This window comes from Rattus rattus, chromosome 5 (assembly GCF_011064425.1).
Source record: "Rattus rattus isolate New Zealand chromosome 5, Rrattus_CSIRO_v1, whole genome shotgun sequence".
Lineage (NCBI taxonomy): Eukaryota > Metazoa > Chordata > Mammalia > Rodentia > Muridae > Rattus > Rattus rattus.
In genome coordinates, this window is record NC_046158.1 from 4427875 (window position 1) to 4448219 (window position 20345).

A 20345-nucleotide genomic window follows, 5' to 3' on the forward strand; every position below is an offset into this window, starting at 1 on the left:
TACAGGCCACCACTGCAGGTGAGACTCTCCAGGTAAGAAACCCTGACCTTTCTGGACGACTGCAGCAGTCAATCGGGAAGCAGTCCTGACATGCCAGCAGCCCTGGGCAGAAGCAGGCTATGATGGGCAGCTACCATAATGTGTGCACAGTGAGTTCCTGATACTTAATGAAGCAGTGCATCTCAGTCTACGCTGTGGGAAGCCCCTGAGCTCTGGGCTGTGTCTTGCATGACCTTGGGATGGTATTACTTATTAAGCAAGAGATTAATTACTTCACAGTATTGGAAGATGAGTTGGTAACAATTCAGGAATTTTGAGTGGTGTGTCTGAGGTAGAAAACAAAAACGCAACTTTTGGTGAATAACATATTAAATATGGCTGTTCTATCAGTCCCTTTGAGAACATGTGGAAGTCCCAGCTGCCCAAGAGCCCTGTGGGAGGCATTGGCAGACGCTGTGCAGACAACTGCTGCATGTGAGGTGGTCCTGAGCGGAGGGTAGACCCCTCTGAGGCTTTTCTGGGCCCCACTGTGTGCTGCAAGAGAGATAGGCACATTCCGGGGACAGCACTGGGAAAGAAGGTGTCTGCAGGAGGCTGTGAGCACCTAGGGGAGCAGCTCCAGACCTCTGGCCAGTGTGCTCGGATGTCCTTAGTGATACAGGACAAAAGGAAGGTGACAAGAAATTCACTTCTTTGTCTCTTCTCTCCTAAAACCCCTGCTGTAGGTGGTAGGGATCCAACAGCCAGCAGCAGTGCAGACAAAGGAAGGCAGAGACTCAGCCAGGCCACACCTAGGTCCAGGGCTGTCTCCACAGTGGGGCGTGGGGGTGCGTGCTTATTAACAGGTATGGCAGGGAGCTCCTTCTTTTCCTGAGGGCTTCTAGCTGGAGTCTCTAGGCTTCCTCTAGCAACAGTTCTCACTCACTCACTCACTCACAATATGGCTCCTACTTGGAAAGTGAAAACTGAGGCTGGACAAGCCTGTCACAGAGAGACACTAAAGGAGATGGGGACAATCGTGCTTACAAACCCCTACAGCCATGGCTTATGCTCAAGTACCAGGACCTGCCAGCAGTCATTACTAGAACATGCCATATGCGGTCTGAGATGTGACATACTCAATGTATAGAGTAGCCCGGTGGCACACTAGGCAGGGGAGGGCAGATGTTAGACTTTGTAGATCAAACCCTCTGCAACTACTCAGTGCTGCCACCTCAGGCTCGGCCAGCAGGGCTCGGCAAGCCAGGGCCCCCGCCAATACACTTCTATTTATAAAAGCATGGGGTACAGCTGAGTTGCTCAGTTTGTCTAGTGTGCACAAAGCCCTGGATTTGGTCCTTGGCATCCATAAAAATGGGTGTAGTGGTACATGCATATAATCCCATGACATGGGATGTTATGGAGGCAGAAGGATCAGAAGTTCAAGGCCAGCCTTTACTACACAGTTGAGTCGATGCTAGCCTGGGTGCTCGGAGGTCCTGTTTCTTTAAAAAGTGAAAAAGAAGTTAGGCTGGCGGTGTGAGAGCTGGAGAAACCACTCAGCCACCAAGAGCACATTACTTCTGCAGAGGATGCAGTTCCCAGCACCCACATTAGGCAGCTACAACATCCAGTAACTTTAGCTCCAGGGGCATCTGCACTTACGTGCATACCCCACACGTGCAGTAGGCGCGTGCCCCAGCAGCACCTGTCACTGAACTCCTCTGCTGTAAGCGTAGAATGGCAGTAGAGTTCCAGAATGGCAGTCGCTACTCTCAGCTCTCTGCTACATATGTGCAGAACAGACCTGCTGCCTACCGACACTGCTGCCTACCGACACTGCTGCCTACCGGTTCAAGGGCAGCAACCGCTCTGGGGAAGCCAGAGACCCTGTAAGAACAACAAACCCACAAACAGCCTCTAGCTGGGCAGCACAAGGTCAGAACTCTAAAGAAAGAGAGGTTCTGCGGCTCCTGATCTGGGGCTCCCACAGCCTGACACTGCTCTTCTGATACATAACTCAAAACGGATGCAGTCGCACCAAGGGGGGAGGGGGTGATATGGATGGGAAAGGCACTCAAGAGGGTGTCAGGCAAGCTTTTAACAGTGCTCTGGCCAGCAAGATGGCTCAGTGGGCACAGGCGCAGCCAAGCCTGATGACCGGAGTTCAATCCCATGACCCACATGGTAGGAGAGAACTGACTCCCACCTGTTGTCCTCTAAACCCTACACATGCGCACAAACGCACAAATGCAAGTATAAAAAACAAATCAACCAACCAGCCAACCAACCAACCAAAAAGACATAAAACACTGTGTTCCTGTGAAATTGAGAACACTGGTCTCCTTCTACCAGACCCATATGCTAAAGATTCCATTTCTTGAGCATCACGTCGGGGACCAGGCCCGGCACGCGGATCCTTGGGGGACAGAGTCATATGGAAAACACAGCATGATCCACTGAAAACATGAGGAAATGACACGAAGTGACATCTTTCCAAAGAAGATATATTAACGGTCAAGAGGTCCTGGAAATAGGCGTGTCACTACTAAGCACGAGAGAAGTGCGCGTGAGAAAGGGTTGTGAAATAGCACTGCACACTCACTAGAACGCTGCAGTTACTGTCTTGTAGCTGCAACAAAGCACCAGACAAAAGCAACCGCTCCAGGACAAGGTCAGTCCATCACAGCAGGCAAGGCTGGTGGCAGGCCCCTGGTTACACTGCTTTCTGAAGCCAGGAAGCAGAGAGAGACAATGCTGGTGCTCAGCCTGCTTTCTCTTTCTATGCAATCTGAATCCCAGCCAGGGATGGTGGGTCTTCCCACCTCAATTAACTTTAGTGGATAATCCCGCAGGGATATGCCCCGAGACTTGTTTCCATGGTGATGCTAAATCTCACAAGGTCAACAGGTTCAATCATCTCTTGTGGGTCTTGACACCTGGAAGAAGAGTCAGTGGGGAATCGTCTAGATCGGGTTGGCCTGTGGGAGATTATCTCTTGACTGATAGTTGATGTAGGAAGTCCCAGCCACTCTAGGCGGCACCATTCCCTTAGCAGGAGGTAGAGAACAGTCTAGCTGAGAACGAGCAAGCAAGAATCTATGTGTTGATTCTTTCTGCTCTTCAGTGTGAATGTGTTTTAAGTTCCTGCCAAAAATGGACTATAACCTGGAACTCCAAACCTACATTTCCTTTCTACCCTAAATGCTTTTTTCCCAGGGTATTTTTTCACAGCAACAGGATGAAACCGGAACATATGACAAACAGGCTGAGTGGGCGAGTGCTGAGCACCGAGAGGCGTCTTCAATCTTGACACCAAACACCTCAATGATGAAGGTGCTGGGATGAGACAGTCAGAATCCAACACGGAATCCTGGCAGAACTGTACACTGGCACCGGCATTGTGGCAGACAGACGCAGGGGTACTATGAGGTTCAGAAATGCCACTTCTGAGTAGATCTGAACAGCACGTGTAAAGATCACAATCACAACAGACAGCAGAAGTGACACGTGGCTGTTGCCCTAGGCCTCCTTCCATGTGTAACTCGTCTGTCCCTTAATGCATATGTATGAGTACCCAAGTTCACAGCAGCACCGTTCATCACACTTAAGCCACCCTTGACACAGGGATGCTGAGAGAAACTGGCACATACACAGCATGCCATATTATTCGGCATGAAGAAGCCAGGGCATTCAGGCTTGGCTATGGCATGGACCAACCTCAGGACAGTTCGCTGAGTGGAACAAGCTGGACACAAAAAGTAAAGGTGCCACTAACATGGCGTCCTGGAGCAGCCAAACTCATAAAGGCAGAAGGTGTGTGTGAGGGAAGGGGCACTCCATCAGGAGCCTTGGTGAGAGGAGTGGGGCAGAATCTCAGCTTGGGAACTTAGAAAGCTGGTGACGGATGCTGCTGACGGCTGCACAGCCATAGGAACCAAGTATGGAACACCACAGAACTGGACCACGACAGCAGTTCAAGTCTACTGCTGCCTGTGTACTTCAGCACAGGACAGAAGCGAGCAGAGCAGAGCTGCTATGAGGTGTGGCCCTGTGGAGGGGCAGCGCACAGCCAGAGTGAGATGTCATGGGCTACAAGCGATCATTCTGGGACTCAGTGCTGGGAGGAGCATGGTTTCCTCTGGGCTGGGTACAACCACCGCTGTGACACAGAACAGTGATGGCTTGTGCGACTCTCATGTGGAGGGCTCAAGGCCTCTTCTCTCCCAGAGATCCCAACTGCCCCTAAGTAAGGCATAAACAAAGGGCTTCTTCCTGCCAGCCACCCACACTCCTTGGTGCAGCTCCAATAAGCTTGCCGGCCCACCACCCTGGGCTGAACCGCGGCTCTGGTCTTCCTAGGACTTCTCCATTTCAGGTGAAGGGAAAGGGATGCCTCGAAGTTTCCCAAGGAAAGAGCAAGCCAAGGAGTCTCACACCGTGATCATGTTACTGTGCTCCTGTTCAAATCACAGCCCAGAAGGACAGAGTCTTGAACTCCTGTCAAGGAGCCTTAGTGGACACAAGCCCCACACATCACACACAAAGCTTCACACAGTCAGACACGGTGCTCACACCTGCAATCCCAGCACTTGTGGGGCTGAGGTAGAGAATCATCATGAGTTCTGGACCAGCCTGGGCTACAGAGTGAGATCCAATCTGGAACAGAGCAAAATCCTGACTCAAAAATGATAAAGGCCCGAGGCTCAGTGGGTAAAGCACCTGCTGAGCAAGCAGAAGGGCAGGGAGCCATGAAGTCAGAGTCCCCAGAGCACATGAAAGCTGATGTAGTCTCTGGCCCAGATGCAATCGCAGAGTGCTGCTCCAGCAAGTGGCAGGAGAGGATCCCTGGTCTGGCTACACAGAACTGATAACTGAGGGTTCCTTAAGGGCCTCCACGTGCATGCCATGGTGTACACATACATGCAGAGAGACTGGAAAGAAAAGCAGACAAACAACTTAAGTCCACACTCAGGTCAGAAACCTTAAATAGATCTACCGCCCAGACAAGGGCTGAGAAGCAGCACCCAGGGACTCGGGAGAAAGCAAGAATCTCGGCACTGCACAGTCACGGTATGCTGCATCCTACAGGCTTCTGTAGACGCACCGAGTAAAACAGCGCCTTGCCAGGAGGTCACTGAGACAAGCAGACATCAGAAATAAAGTGTCCTGTAGTGAGGAACACCTCTCTGCTGCTAACCTGCATGGGCCCAGATTCAGCCTTTCGAGGCTCTACCCCGGCCTTCGACACTGAAGCGGTCCTGCCGCAGTCCCACACTGGTGTGTCCCCTCTGCAGGCCCTTGAGGGTGCTAAGAACCAGGAAGCTCATGCTCACCTGGCAACCGTGAACTTTCTATGCTTTACTTTATACTCAAAAGCACAACTTGTGCCCTGGCAGTAAACACGGATGCCGGCTGTCCTTTGACACATGGCTTATGACCCACCACACCAAATGAACTTTCTACATTCCACTCTGGGGCTGTGACTCTATACGACACTTGCTATATCATCACAGACACTCTAGAGAACACAAGCCTGGCTCACCTCACAAGCAGGCACCAGTGAACAACTTGGTGGCCTGGCTGGAGAGACAACTCTGAGGTTAAGAGCACTCACTGCTCTTCAAGAGGAGCTGAGTTTGAATCTCAACAACCAAGTGTCGGCTCAGTCTGTCAACTCGAGCTCCAGGGGATCCAGTGCCTCAGGGCACCAGGCATGCACATGGTATATATACACATACACAGCCAAATACACATGCATAAAACAAAAGAACCTGGTAGTTGCTGTGGTAGGGCCTGCAACTCGGATTCTGCACAGACATCGCTGTGTGGCCTGGTAACACTGGCACACCAGTGAGGCACTCTGAGCAGAGAGCTGCTTGTGGTGGCTTGAGTGAGAATGGCCCCATAGGCTCATATTAATGTGGCCGTTGGAAAAACTGTGTCACTGGCGGGGGACCTTGAGGTTGTCAAGGCCGAGGCCAGGCCCAGACTAGACCCTTCTCTCCCCTTGTAGATCAGGGTGTAGCTCTGCAGCGCCATGCTGCCATGTCTGCCACCGTGCCCTTGCCATGATGAAACTGTAAGCCAGCCCCAAACAAACGCTCTCCTCTGCAGGAGCTGCTGTGGTCTTCGCAGCCATAGAGCGATAACGAAGACTCTATTAATAATGAGCTCTGAAGCCACTGTGACCCAAAGAGCCCCGAGACACTGTTAATTAAAACCACGTTCTATGGAGAGGCCGCTCAGAATGAGGCCATGCCTCCCCCAGCCTGCAGTCCTCCAATCACCACAGGTTTCTGAAGTGGACGTAAAATGGAAGGATCTTTAGAATACTTCTCCTGCCTTCCCCTCAGGAACAGAAGGCAAAAAAGGAAGACTAGAGGCAGCCCCGCCAATCACGTTATCAGCATATCCCCAAGCCAGTGCTGCAAGGTCACGGCACCTGAGAGAGTTGGAGCAAGGAAGAGTCCCGCAGGCTGCAGGACCAAGCAGCTAGCAGATCCTGGCAGGAGGCTGGAGCACAGAGCCACTGCACCTCTTACAAGACTCACCCGGGCGCCTCACAGCTGTAGACTGAGAGAAGTCTCGGCATGCGGTGGGAAAGAAAGGGGCAGGGCTCAGGCAGCTTCAAGGTCAGCCAAAGGGATCCAGAGACGAAGGGCACACTCTCTGGAAGCCATGCTCAACAGCAGTCTCTGGCTTGCTCTACCTCACTGCACCCACACAAGCCTGAGTCGTGATGAAGGCCAGGGGACAAGTCAATGGGTGAAGAGCTGAGAAGAGGAAGGGGAGTACCAGGCTCCAGCTGATGCCACATCCTACAGCAGACCTCCCAGTGGGTGGCTGCCTCTCAGGCAGGCAAGACCAACAGAGAGTAACCAAGGGGCCTGAGGAACCAATAGGCAGGCCATACTGTGGTAACACTGACCCTGGCCTGCTAACTCATGCGCTGGTCCCTGTGCCTCTCTGCAGGAACTTTCTCTACAGGATCATGGCTTCTTTGACTCTGGAATTTGTTTTCTAAAGAACAGAGTAAAGTGCACACTGATGGATCAGCTGGGAAATACCCTGTAGAGAAGACATACACCCCCACCCCCACCCCCACCCCCACCCCCGCTCGCCTTTCTTTGGGACAAGGGGTTCTGTAAGGGTGTGACTCCTAGGTTGGAATGCAAGAGTGCTTTTGCAAATGCAGAAGTCACATACTGCCACCCAGTGGAAGACATAAGAACAGCCTCATGTGACCTTGATCTACGGCAGTTCTCCTGTGTGTGGGTCCTGACCCTTTTGAGAGTTAAACAACCCTTTCACAGGGGTCACCTAAGCCCATCCAGAAACACAAATATTTGTATTACAATTCGTAACAGTAGCAATATTACACTTATAAAGTGGCAACAAAATAATCCTATGGTTGGGGTCCCCACAACATGAGGAAGGGCATTAAAGAGGGGCAGCATTGGGAAGGCTGAGAACAACTGGGTTAGACAAATCTAACTTTTCTGCAGATTGTCTTCACTGCAGAGCTGCTGTGCTGTGTACCCAAGGCTAAGCTCTTTCTTGTCATCCTCGACTAAGAGCACTGGGGATGAATCATCACAGACCAATCTCCACTCACTCAGGACAGGATGAAAGACAAAGTGACAACAGCAGAACAGGCAGAGAAAGATGGTAAAAAGGGACCAAGGCCATCACCAGGGCGCCACGAAGCCCAGAGACAGCCAGGCAGAACCTTCCACCTGGAGAGCATGCCCACAGGATCCTAACTTAGAAACACCAAAGCACGCAAGAACAGTAAAGTGATTCTTTGTGAGTTCCAGGACAGCCAGCGCCATCCAGTGAGACTGGTTTCAAAAAACAAACAAAAACAAAACCAGAAAAAGATATCAGGGCTGGAGAGGTGGCTCAGAGGTTCTGAGCACTGGCTGCTTTTCCCGAGGACCAGGGTTCAATTCCCAGCACCTACACGGCAACTCATAGCTGTCTGTGAGTTACTCTTATGGTATACAGACTATATGCAGGCAGAACAACGCGCACATGAAATGAATAAATAAATAAAATGTCCATCCTAATACACTGAGAAAAGCCCCTATGCATTAAGTTATGAGAGCAATGTCACCTTTTAATATAATGCACACACAACAGCAGCAACAACAGCAACAGCAGCAGCAGCAACAGCAGCAGCAACAACAACAGCAACAGCAGCAGCAACAGCAACAGCAGCAGCAACAACAACAGCAGCAGCAACAACAGCAACAGCAATAACAGTAACAAACAACAGCAACAACAACAGCAACAGCAACAACAGCAACAGCAACAACAGCAGCAGCAACAACAACAACAGCAACAGCAACAGCAGCAACAACAACAGCAACAACAACAGGCTCAGAACACTCCTGAACACAGCCAGGCAGGCTCTCTCCCAGCCCAGTGCTTCCTCAGACTCTCTTCTGCCCACCGAGGGGGTGGCGAGGCCTTGGAGTCGCAGGCACGCTGCCCAAACTGCCTGCACTCCAGCTGCTGAGGGTGTGATGGGGAAGAGGGGCTGCCAAAGCACTTGGAAGAAGAGAAACGCATGCAGAAAGGCTGTATCTCAGCACTAGAGAGAACAAAAGTTGACCCTGAGCAACTGTGGAGGCCACTGTTCTGACTAGGCTTTGACCAGGGCAGCGAGCGAGCGTCTCCTACACAGGGCTGTCCAGTGTTGCAGAAGCCTAGAGTCATTAAATCCAATGACACCCATGGATTGGTAGGGGAGGGAGGGCAGCTCAGTGGTAACATACATGTTGTACTTAATCTCAACAGCAAAAGCACCAAACCCCCAAAGTAAAATAATGTGTGTAAAGGATCAAGCCTGTGAAATGACTTATGCTAGCATGTTTTTCATATTGTCTAAAACGAATTCATACTTTTCTAATAACAACAACTGCTCAGTGATGAAGTTCTGGGATGCACTGGGGGGGGGGGGGCAATTTCCTGTGTTCCGAGAGCTGTCCCTGCACCGTGGCCCAGACACACAGGTGTAGACCAGATACACAGGCCAAACAATCTCTGCTGTGTCTCAGCACAGGTGGAAGGCAAGCTTGCCTGCAGTCATTAGAGCACAGTGCTGGACACCAGGCAATGCAGGCCTTATTCAAAGAAACACAGGCATGCAGTGGTGCAGTAGCCAGAAGGACGCTGCACGCTGCCACCTCCATCTCTGGACCCAGTATCCCACAGACCACTGCTCTCTGACCTTTCCCAGACCCCAGTCCCTCCTGAGATAAGACTCTATTGGATTTGGTTCTGAAAGGTGAAGATCTTGGACCAGGCATGGCAGTGCGTGCTTTTAATCTTGGCAGGCAGTTGGATCTCTGAGTTTGAGGCTAGCTTGATCTACAGAGTGAGTTCTAAGACAGAGAAATCCTGTCTTGAAAAACAAAACAAAATGTTTTAGTAATATAAAAAATGAATAAAGAGCACAGTCACAACGAAGAGCTGAAATGGCACAAGGCTCAGGCTCCCTGTGCAGCCTGTCTGTCCCTGGAACTCAGTACTGCTTCCCCACCCAACCATCCCCGCTGCCCCACAGAGTGAGCCCGACCCTGTCCCAGACCCTGTCCCAGTTGTCAGCGGGGTGAGTGTCAGTGCCGCACGGGAGAACGAGAAGCACGCAGAGCAGAAACTTGCCTTTTCCATCTGTGGCCGAGGCTTCTTGTAAATGCCTGATTGACCTAGAAACAACCAATTGGAGACAGAAGTTAGTGGAGGAGCTGAATTCTCTTCTATTTATGGCTCTAGTAGCTTGGACCCAAGCCCCATTATAAACCAAAGGAGTTGGACCAGGTGACCAGACGGCCCCCTCCTTAAAACAGGAGATCTGTGTCAGTCCACACTTGGCCATTTACGGTACTGAAGCTGAGGGGAAGATGCCCTATGCTGGTAGAATCAGGACTAGCAGGAAGGGCAAGAGAAACACCATCATTTAATTCTGCTCTTGTTCCCCAAACTCCCCTGTCCCTCAGAAGACACTGAGCACTGAGTAGCACTGCCAGGCAGGGAGAGGACCCAAGGGAAAGTCACTGCTGATTCCTAGAAGCTGTGAGGATCTGGGCCTTTCCATGAGCTCATTGCACTGGGAAGATTCACAGACCTGGAGAAGGCTGGCAACCTTTTCAGGCTGTGCTGGGATAACTAATCTCCATCACTATGGTCTAGGCGGGGGACACTAACATTAAAGATGCCTTGAAGACTGTGGTGCAAGCCTGTAATCCTAGCACTCAGGAGGCTGACACAGGAGGCTGTGAGCTCTAAGACCATACTGGGCTAATAGTGAGCATCAGGCTGGACAGAGCTCCACAGTGAATCCCTGCTCAAAGAATAAGACATAAAATAACAAAGACCTGGAGCTGTAGGCAGGGGAAAGCCTGCATTGAGCAGACAGAGAAGGAAGAAGGGAAGACAGAGAAGGGAAGCGAGCCTGGGATTCGCAAACAGGGCTCCAGTTCTAACACTGACCCTCCTATCTACAGATAAACCACTTCTGAAGCCTCCGTAAAATACCCCAGGACTCCCCTAACTTCATGAGAAACGAACATGTGAAAGCTATTAGCATAAAGGTGATTTGTGGAGTGTTGGACCAAGGCTGGCTGAATCAAGTATTTCTAAAATAGTGCTATTCATTTGTACTTAAATCAATGTGTGCGTGTGCACACACACGTGTGAAAGGAGAGGACAACTTACTGGTACTGGTTTTCGCCTTTCTCCATGTGGGTCCCAGGGATAAAATTCCATCTCACTGGCCCACTATATTTATGAAAATCTCATCTCTTGCAGCAGTTTTCAGAATGTGTACCATAAGGGATCTTGTCATTAGGTACCTGCTTAGTGTTAGATCAAGCGACAAGAAATGTCCACTGGTGGCTCTATGCTTACGGTGGTTTGAATGAGAATGCCCCCCATAGACTCATATACTTGAATGCTTTGTCTCCAGCTGATGGAACTGTTTGGGAAGGATTAGGGGGTGTGGTCTTCTTGAAGTGGGTGTGTCACTGAAGGTAGGCTGTCTTAGTTTGGGTTTCATTGCTATAAACAGACACTATGACCAAGGCAACTCTTATAAAGGACATGGTGCTGAGAAGGAGCTGAGAGCTCTACATCTTGATCCAAAGCCAGTCAGGAGACAATTGGCTTCCAGGCAGCTAGGAAGAGGGTCTTAAGCCCACCCCTAAAGTGATATACTTCTTCCAACAAGGCCATACTTCCCAATAGTGCCACTCCCTGGCCAACGATATTCAAACCACCACATAGGCTTTAAGATTGAGTTAGTGCGGGTTGGGGATTTAGCTCAGTGGTAGAGTGCTTGCCTAGCAAGCGCAAGGCCCTGGGTTCGATCCCCAGCTCGAAAAAAAAAGAAAAAAAAAAAAAGATTGAGTTAGTGCTCTCTGCTGCTTCCTACTTTCAGATCAAGATATGAGGTCTCAGCTACTGAGGCTACTGTGCCCTGCCTGCCTGCCTGCCTTCTGCCATGCTTCCAGTTATGTTGGTCATGGACTCTAACTCTCTGAAACCACAACCCCCAAATAAACTCTCTCTTCTATATGTTGCTTTGGCCATGGTATCTTATCACAGTAGTAGAAAAGTAAGACAGTACTCAGCTGGGACCCTTGTACTTCAGTGTTTCAACAACTGCAGACGTTAGGGGTAAGACTAAACTCCTGCTTCCCAACAAGGTCTTCACTACCCAACGACAGCACTGACTATTCTGGGTGGATGTTTGAGCTGCCTGTTGTGGACAAGACAGCAGTGCAACTGGAAGTGCATAGTAATGGTCTCACCCCCATTTCCTTTTCTTTCAGGGCTGCCTGCAGTGGGCAGGCAGTCCCACTATACGCCAGCAGCTGCTGTGGTGCTACAGCCTAACCCCTCCTGTGGCTCAGGGGACTCAAAGGCAGCACTCAATTCTTTTTTGAGACAGGATCTCAGGTAGCCCTGGCTTGTTTCGAAACTGTTACATAGCAGAAGATAATCTTGAACTTATGGTCCTTTTGCCTCGACTTCCTCCATGCTGAAATTCCAAATGCACCACCCTGCCATGTTTATGTTGTGCTGGGGGAAGGAATCTGCGGCCTCAAGCACTAGGCGTCAAGTACTTTGCCACCCAGGCCACAGCCCAGCCCTCCTAGTTCTCCTCTCCTCTGGCAGCAGTTAGCTATCGTGAACACTGGTGCTGCACAAACTACGGGGACGGTGACTCTACCTAGAACCACCAAAAATCAGAGTGGCTGGACAATACACCAGACAACCTGAGGATTCTAGAAAGCACTGACTTACAGGAATGAGCGCTGCCAAAACCGCATCTCCCTCTCAACTCAGCAGAAACAGCACTAGAGAAGTGGAGGCCAGACGCCAAGGATGAGTGGGAGATGTGCCGTCCACAACCTGTTCTGACCATGTGCCTGCACCAAAGCAACAATCTGCAGCTCTCTTCCACGGAGACAGCAATGACATCTTTAACATACAGTCAGTGCACAAGCCTGAAGCTTGCCATTTCTGGATCAGAGCAAGCTACTCTCCAGAGCCCAAATCCTGGGTGGCCTGAGAACTACCATTAGTTTATGTGAGCATATGTTCTCATATTCCATCTAACTGGCAAGAAAAATGATTCTCCTACTCAGCCCTTATCAAACTCTGGCCGACATTAACATGACCACTGGGCCCTGTGGCCTATGGTCTAGACCAGCTGTACAGGAGTCCCTTGGGTAACTCTCAGTAGCAAAGGACTGGGGTATTGAAGTCTCAGAATCCCACCCTGAGCTAGTTTTTTGGGGCAGCCTGGGGTCCACAGGACAGTCTTTTGCAAAAAGCTACCCTGTGACTCTGCATACACTGCCCTAAAGTTACTTACCACACCACTGGGAAGAGGATGGCGCCGCAGCACAGCAAATCCACCAGGAACAGAGAGTCCTTCCACAAGCCATACTCAGTTGTGCCCTCCTCAGTAGACTCTATGATGATGTAGGCCACATTCGCCAGTACCTATAGGGCATGAGAGCCCAAAGCATGAGTGCTGCTATGACAGAGGCCCAAGTGGGATGCTCACCTCACCTCACCTGTGCTGAGCCCCAGCCTGTGGCTGCAGCAACCTCAGGACAATAATTCTAGATAACTGATATCAAGACCAGAGGTCAGAGTGGCAAGAAGTGCAGACTTCAGAGACTGCCCTAGTCCTCGAAAGGGCTAGCCCAGGTCCCCTACACTGCACAGGACACAGGTCCTCCAAAGGCTCATCTGCCTCCATGTCTTGTTTCTAATTAAGGCTTTACCTTGTGTTTTCAGCCCTGTCCTTGGGCTCTTGCAGATTATGGACAGTTTTTCAACTGACTTAACTGAGACCCCACTGTGCATCAGGGAAGCTTATGATTTATGGTATTCCTTTTAGTGACTACCATGAGCTATGATGCAGAGATAAGGATGAGGTACGTTGGGGCTGGAGAGAGAGCACAACAGTCAGTTATGCATGCTTGCTGAGCAATTCCAAGGACCAGAGGTCGGATCCCAGCATCCATTTAACAAGGCAGGCAGGCGTCCTGAACACATCATAACCCCAGCTCAGCTCCGAGTAGGATGGAGACAGGATGATGGCTGGGCTTGCTGGCCTAGTCTAGAAACGCAAACCCCAATTCCACTTGGACCTCAATTCCAGTCTGCATGATAAACAGACTGTTCCAGAAGCAGTGCTGAGCCACTCCCCACAGTGCTCTCCAGCACCTGTTACTCACTCCTGCTTCAGGGGAGGGCTCAGCTGAGTGCCTGCCTTGCCTGTTCAAGGTCCTGGGTTTCATGCCAAGCACCAGGAGAAAAACAAAGGAAAAAGGAGGAGGAAGGAGAGGAAGAAGAGAAGGAGGAGAAGGAAGAGGGGGAACTTTCTGATACTCCTCATAGCAAAAGGAAGTTGCTTAGACTTTGGTAAAGCCCTTCCCAGAGCAGTCCCATAGTCTAAATAACTTCCTTATCTTTAGCTTTAAACATCAAGATCTCAGGGGATCATTCAGTGTGGCCTTGTCTGTTCACCATTCAAAGGAGTGAGCAGGACAGAGGATTCTCTGTCATAGCCCAGCTCAGGCTGTGGAGCGACCAAGAGACCGGTAACCCCACAGTTGGAAGGAGAGCTCAGGTTCTGTCCCCTATGCCCTGTGGTTGGAGGCCGTGTTCTGAGGCCTCCACGGCAGGTTATGGAACTCCATCTGCCTAGAGGTGGCCATGCTGGTTTGGTCACCAGAAGACCTCAGCTTGTGTGTTTCCTCTGACAGCAGTGTCACAGGTATTCATGGCTACTCCTCTGCCACATTCCTTTTCTTAAACATCCAACCATGTCCTATCTCCATTACAAGGCTCTTCCAGATCATTCTGAGTGATGATTTCCTCACTGAAAACCTCTAGCAGCTGGTCTATGTCAGTGGTCTGGTGCTAGCCCTCGATGCTTGCTGAATGCTGTCCAGCAGCCACTCAATCCCTGGAGATGATGTGACCTAGAAGTTTCACTTTCCCTTCCTCTTCTGCTTCACAGCCATGCTGCTGTCTAAATGGGAGCTGACCTCATCAAAGAAAGGCATGGCTGTGGCCAGGCAGCTGGGTAGACGTACCTGGCTGCGGTGCCCTCCCTCAGCTCCAGTCTCTGCTACTTTGTAGACTGCTGATATAAGATGAGCTAGTTAGTCAGGCTCAGAGCATGGCCTCCAAATACAGGGTGATGGGATCAATGCTAGCCCTGTGGGGCCACTCTCGGACTCCACCTTGCAGGAAAACTCACTGGTGCCACTCGGTTCTAAAATATTACAGGACATCCGGGCCTACTCACTAACCGAACCACTTTGTAAAAGGCATCTAATGCAGAAAGCATGGCGACACTCGTCCTTCCGTTCTCTGCAGCTCTCTAGCTACAATCTAGGCATCCAGGCCAGCACACACCCAAAGCCTAGGTCTGTCAGTGTCAGAAAAGGAGCCCCCCTCTGCAGCCCACAGTGATGGAGGCCCGGTTTCCCAGTGAGTGGCTCCCTGCCCAGAGCCAGGAAGGACTGACCAGGCAGCCCCGCCCGGCGGCCAGTTGTCCTCCGTACCTGGAGCGGAATGACAATCATGAAGATCTTCTTGTCCTTATCAGACAGGATGTGCTTGATGAAGGCCCAGCCAGTGCCGATGAGGGCGATGGTGATGAACAGCAGTGCACCCTTCAGCCTGTGCGACAGAACAACAGAGCCTAGGTACCAGCAGCTCGGTAGACTCCACTCCTGTCAGTCACCTGTCAGCTCATTCCAGGACTCTACAGCCCATGTCTTCTTTGTTTTCTTTTTAAGATTTATTTATGTATTTATGTGCATGAGTGCTCTGTCTCCAAGCCTGCACGCTAGAAGAGGGCACAGGATTCCATTATAGATGACTTTGAGTCACCATGTGGGTGCTGGGAATTGAACTCAGGACCTCTGGAATTGCACCCGGTGCTCTTAGCAACTAAGCCATCTATCCAGCTCCCCCTATGTATATATGTATATGTGTGTGTATGTATGTATGTATGTATGTATGTATGTATGTATTTTGAGTAACCCAAGCAAGCTCAAACTTTTAACTCAGAATGCAGCCACAGACGATCCTGAACCTCTAGTCCTCTTGCCTCCGCCTTCCCCACCGAGTGCTAGGATCATGGGTGTGCACCACCATGGCTGGTTTATGCAGTGCTGTGGATGGAGGCCAGGAATTCACGAAAGCTTAGCAAACACTCTCCACTGATCCACACCCCCAGCTCTAGCCATTAGTGACTTTGTAAGCCTCTTCCTGGTGCAGCATCACCTCTGTCTTGTGGACCTACATACTTACAGGTGAGTTATGTAGTACACAACAGCCCAGCCTTCAATCGGAAAGCCCTGCGAGGAGATGTAGTGGTAGTCGATCTGAAATCAAATAGCTGTGTTTCAGAAAGGCTATGCCATGTACCTCAGTGCAGGTTATAGCAATAAACGACTTCGAGAGACCTTGGGATGAGGAATGGGTTGTGCCCGCCCACCCCACTGTCTAGTACTTCCCTTGCCAAGACACCAGCAAGCACAGGAGTGTGCTAACACACAACTGAGAAAGGTTGACAGAGGCATCACTGACCAACACCCAGCCCAGGTCACTCTCAATCACACTGGCAAGCGCTCCCATTCCCAGCCAGGTATGTTGTCTTGAAGTCCTGCTGCTCCCAGTAAGACAACGTCAGGCTGGTCAGTAAGAGGATCTGTACAGTGACCTGGCTTCAGCAATCTGAGCTTGGATACTTAGAGCTGCTGCACATTTTAACTTCAGAGGCTGGCTGCTGGCAGGACGGGGAAAGCGGGCTGCAGCACAGACTTAAAGTGGCTCAGGGCCCTCCTAAAAATCTTTAACTTAAATCCACGGGAATTAGCCAAGGAACTTCTAAGTCCTGTTGCCATAACTGGGTGTATTTTGCTCTCTTCTATGACCCCATTTTCAAGTGTAGAGGGAGAACTCAGCGCTTTCTTTATGTATACCCCACAGAGCCCCCACCCCTAAATCAGGGAAGCCTCAATCTTGACCCCACAGGCAAGCTCGTTTTGACGTGCACCAGTTCTCAGTAGTCAAATCTCAGTCTTGTGCTCCTGATCTTTGTAAGATTTGGCTTCACTGAGATATGAGGATGCTTAGGAAAACAAGGGGGGGAGGGTCAGGAATGACCCAGCAGGGAGCACACTCATCTCCAGTTGACAGAAACAAGGTGGGGGGGATGTTTGATAGGCATAGAACACCTATGATCCCAGCATTCAGGGGGCTGAGCCAGCAGGACCACACAGTTCAAGGTTAGCCTTGGCTACAGCATGAGACTGTCTCAACAACATCAAAATAATAAAAGCCAGTGTTCTGGAAAGACTGTGGCCTATAAGTAGGATGTGAGGCTGAGCTCACAGGCCATGGCCAGCTCTCTGGCACAAAGGGGCCTTCATCTCCCACCTGTTCCCTGCTTCTAACTTATTTCCCCAACCAAATATGCACAGACATCACTTCATAAATGACCCCAAATGCTAATACATACTGCATGGAACACCAAGGAGAGAGACTTGGTGAAAGGAAGGGCCGCCATCAACCAGTGAATTTTAAATACATCATTCCTATAAAAAGAGAGAAGAAAGAATTAAAAGACTCCTCTTCCCCAAAGGCAGCCATAGTATCTGGTCTCCTTCCCTTCCTTCCTTCCTTCCTTCCTTCCTTCCTTCCTTCCTTCCTTCCTTCCTTCCTTCCTTCCTTCCTTCCTTCCTTTCTGAGACAGGCTCTCTCTACATAGCCCTGGCTGTCCTGGAACTCACTATGGAGCCCATGCTGGCCTTGAACTCACAGAGCTCTACCTGCCTCTGCCTCCTGAGTGCTGGATCAAAAGTGTGTGCACCACACCTGGCTCCATCAGGTAAATTCTAAGCAAGCAACAAGTACAATCTGAACAAACCACAAACTTGAACTCACTTTTTTTTCTTTTTAATACAAAGCGGTTTTTGTCCATAGGAAGGAGTGTGTAGTGGTTTGAATGAGAATGGCTCCCATAAGCTTGAATAGATAAATGCTTGGTTTGCAATCAGTAGAACTATTTAGAAAGGATTAGTAGGTGTGTGTGCCCTTGTTAGAGGACTCCCAGTTGGCTCTTTGCTCTGCACTTGTGGATCAAGATGTGAGCTTTCAGCTACTGCTTGGGTACAGTACATGCCTGATGCTGTCATGTTCCCCACCATGTTGGTCATGGACTCACTCTCTGAAACCGGAAGCCTCAATCTCTTGTATAAGTTACCTTGGTCATGGCGTCTTATCACAGCAATAGAAAAGGAACTAAGACAGAGTCCTACAACATTTCCAGCACACAGTTTAATGCAGTAAGAGTTATACACTGCAGACAGGTGTGATGTCTGCTGAGGCGTACTAAGATGAACATCTACACAGCGACCAACTTCCTCCCTGGAAACCACACTGAATCAGCCACACAGGCATAAGGGCAGTCCCGGAGACAACAAAAAATCCCAGTGAAGACAGAATGAGATAGATCTGAGGATGTCTGAGCCCCACATAGAAGGCCTGGGAGCCGGCTGTGGTGAGGAGAAATGCTGGTGTCATGCCCTTACCACCCCAGTGGATAAAGCACCACACTCATCCCCTCTCACAGGCTCTGGGCCACCCTTGAATGCCAGGCATTAGATTCTTCCTTCTATGTCTACCCCAACTCCTACAGGAAGGCTGCCTTAGAGACAAATAAACGTCTTAAAGTACACAAAGACCTGACCAAGAGCCCAGGACATGTGCACACCCTCACACATCAGGATGTTGGGATACCACAGTAGTAAGCACATGAACTAGGAGCAGAGAACCAAGGGGAATGAGACAATGCAACAGAGAGGCAAGCGCAGAAGGAAGACCCAGACACGCATGGACGGTTGACAGAAGAGAAAGTGAGTCCAACTTTGGGGGAAAGGGCAGATTATTTAGTGACTGCGGTGGCAAAAATCACCAGGAACCTACACATAGAAGAAAGGAAAGCAGCCGGGCAGAGGTGGTGCACACCTTTAATCCCAGCACTTGGGAGGCAGAGGTGGGTGGAGAGGGCCTCTTGTGCAATGTATGGAAGCATCACCTGTCAATAAAATGCTGTTTGCCTATTAGCTTAAGCAGGAAACGGGGAGGTGGAAGGTCCGGTACAGAGGGAGGAATTCTGGGTTAGTCAGGTGGGGGTGTGTGGGGGGCGGAGCAGGGGGAAAGGCACTGTAGCATGAAACTGAGGAGAGGTAACCAACCACGTGGCAGGACTTACAATACAAGAAACGGGTAACTAAGTTATGAGCCAGTCGGGGAACAAGCCAAAGTTACTGGCCTAGGCATTTATTCATGAAATATTAAGTCTCAGTGTCATTTTGTGAACTTGGGTGTGGGTGGAAAAGCCAGAGGTTGCAGGCAGGTGGATCTCTGAGTTTGAGGCCAGCCTGGTCTACAGAGTAAATTCCAGGACAGCCAGGGCTACACAGAGAAACCTTGTCTTGAAAAACCAACCCCACACCCCAAAAAAAGAAAGAAAGAAAAAGAGGAGGAGGGAGAGGAGGAGGAAGAAGAGGAGGAGGAAGAGGAGGAGAGTAAAGGTGGACTCACTGTCTACTTGATTCCTGAGGAGCCCAGCTGTGAATGAAACACACTTTGTGACCTGGAATCACAAAGGGCCCCTCGGACCCAAGAATCAAGGCCCCAAAGATGAAATTAGATAGTGGGGCTACAGTGAAAACCTTCATTCAACCATACTCACTGCTGACAAGCCTAGGGCCTATAATGACTGGAGACAAGACTTGCATGTGTGGCCAGACGGGGAACTAACTTAGAACTTTAACTTAGTTCATGCAAAGCAGCTAGACAATGAGAAAACCCAAATGCAAGCAACGCAGGCCTGCAATGAGAGGCCCCAGCAGGGACACGGAGACGACGGGCGACCCAGCAGTTTACACACATCAAGAGGTCAGCTGTCGTGAGAGGACGGTGACAGAGTTCAGCTCCCAGGCAGAAGTGGAAAGTGGTGCTCTGATAGCACTCAGTGGAATTCCAAAGGACGGGTCCCCAGAGATGTCAGGAGGTAGAAGACAAGGCTGCTCCAGCACTCTGGAGTAGCAGGGAGACTGCGGCAACCTACATGTACTCCTGTCTCTAAGGACTGCAGGAGGGACTCGTGAGGATGGACCCATGGAACATGGAGGTGTAGTAAAATCAACCATCTGAATGCAGACACAGGAGCACAGCCGATGGAAAAGGTGTCACTAGTATATTTTTTTTCTAGACAGGGTTTCCCTGTGCAGCCCTGGCTGTCCTCACCGTGCAGATCAGGCTGGCCTCACCTGTTTCTGCCTCTTGAGTGCTGGGATTAAATGTGTGTGCCACTACTGGTCAGTGTCACTGATTTTAAACAGTTGAATCTGCAGACAACACTTTCTATACATTTAAAACACACACAAAACAAACAAACAAACAAAAAAACTCAGCATACCACAGACATTACTTACAAGAGCATACAAATATCCCAAACTATATATTCAGGATATGGGGGTGACTTTCTGTGGTGGTGGAGTGGGCAAGGGGAAGGAAGTAGTGGGGGTGGTCAGTTGAGAGAGGCACACTGGGCTGCTGGCTTATCTCCTGGGTACTTTCCTGTTCTGTGACTCCTCATTGAAGGTCAAAAAGGAAGTCAAGGCCAGAGCAATCTGCTACTGAATGGCACTGGCTTTACCCAGAATACGACACTGCCCACTGTGAAAGGCCACTCACATCCTGGCCAGTTTGACTTTGGTCCTCAATGCTGGAACAATGAAAGGCTCCGA

The 20345-nt window shown here is 50.3% G+C and overlaps 1 protein-coding gene and 1 non-coding gene across 2 annotated transcripts in view; both read right to left on the minus strand.

The window, feature by feature from the left end:
• Positions 1–20345, minus strand: part of Gpr107 (G protein-coupled receptor 107) — a 60850-nt gene that overhangs the window by 13616 nt on the left and 26889 nt on the right. Inside the window, exons 10-14 of the mRNA XM_032902815.1 lie at positions 17048–17123; positions 15835–15908; positions 15081–15198; positions 12869–12999; positions 9652–9695 (exon numbers count right to left, since the gene is read on the minus strand). Of these exons, the coding sequence (XP_032758706.1) occupies positions 9652–9695; positions 12869–12999; positions 15081–15198; positions 15835–15908; positions 17048–17123 (443 nt within the window). The remainder of the gene's footprint in view (positions 1–9651; positions 9696–12868; positions 13000–15080; positions 15199–15834; positions 15909–17047; positions 17124–20345) is intronic.
• LOC116902628 lies at positions 11801–11918 on the minus strand. Its single transcript, XR_004388205.1, has one exon. It is a non-coding gene; the product is annotated as a small nucleolar RNA SNORA76 (small nucleolar RNA).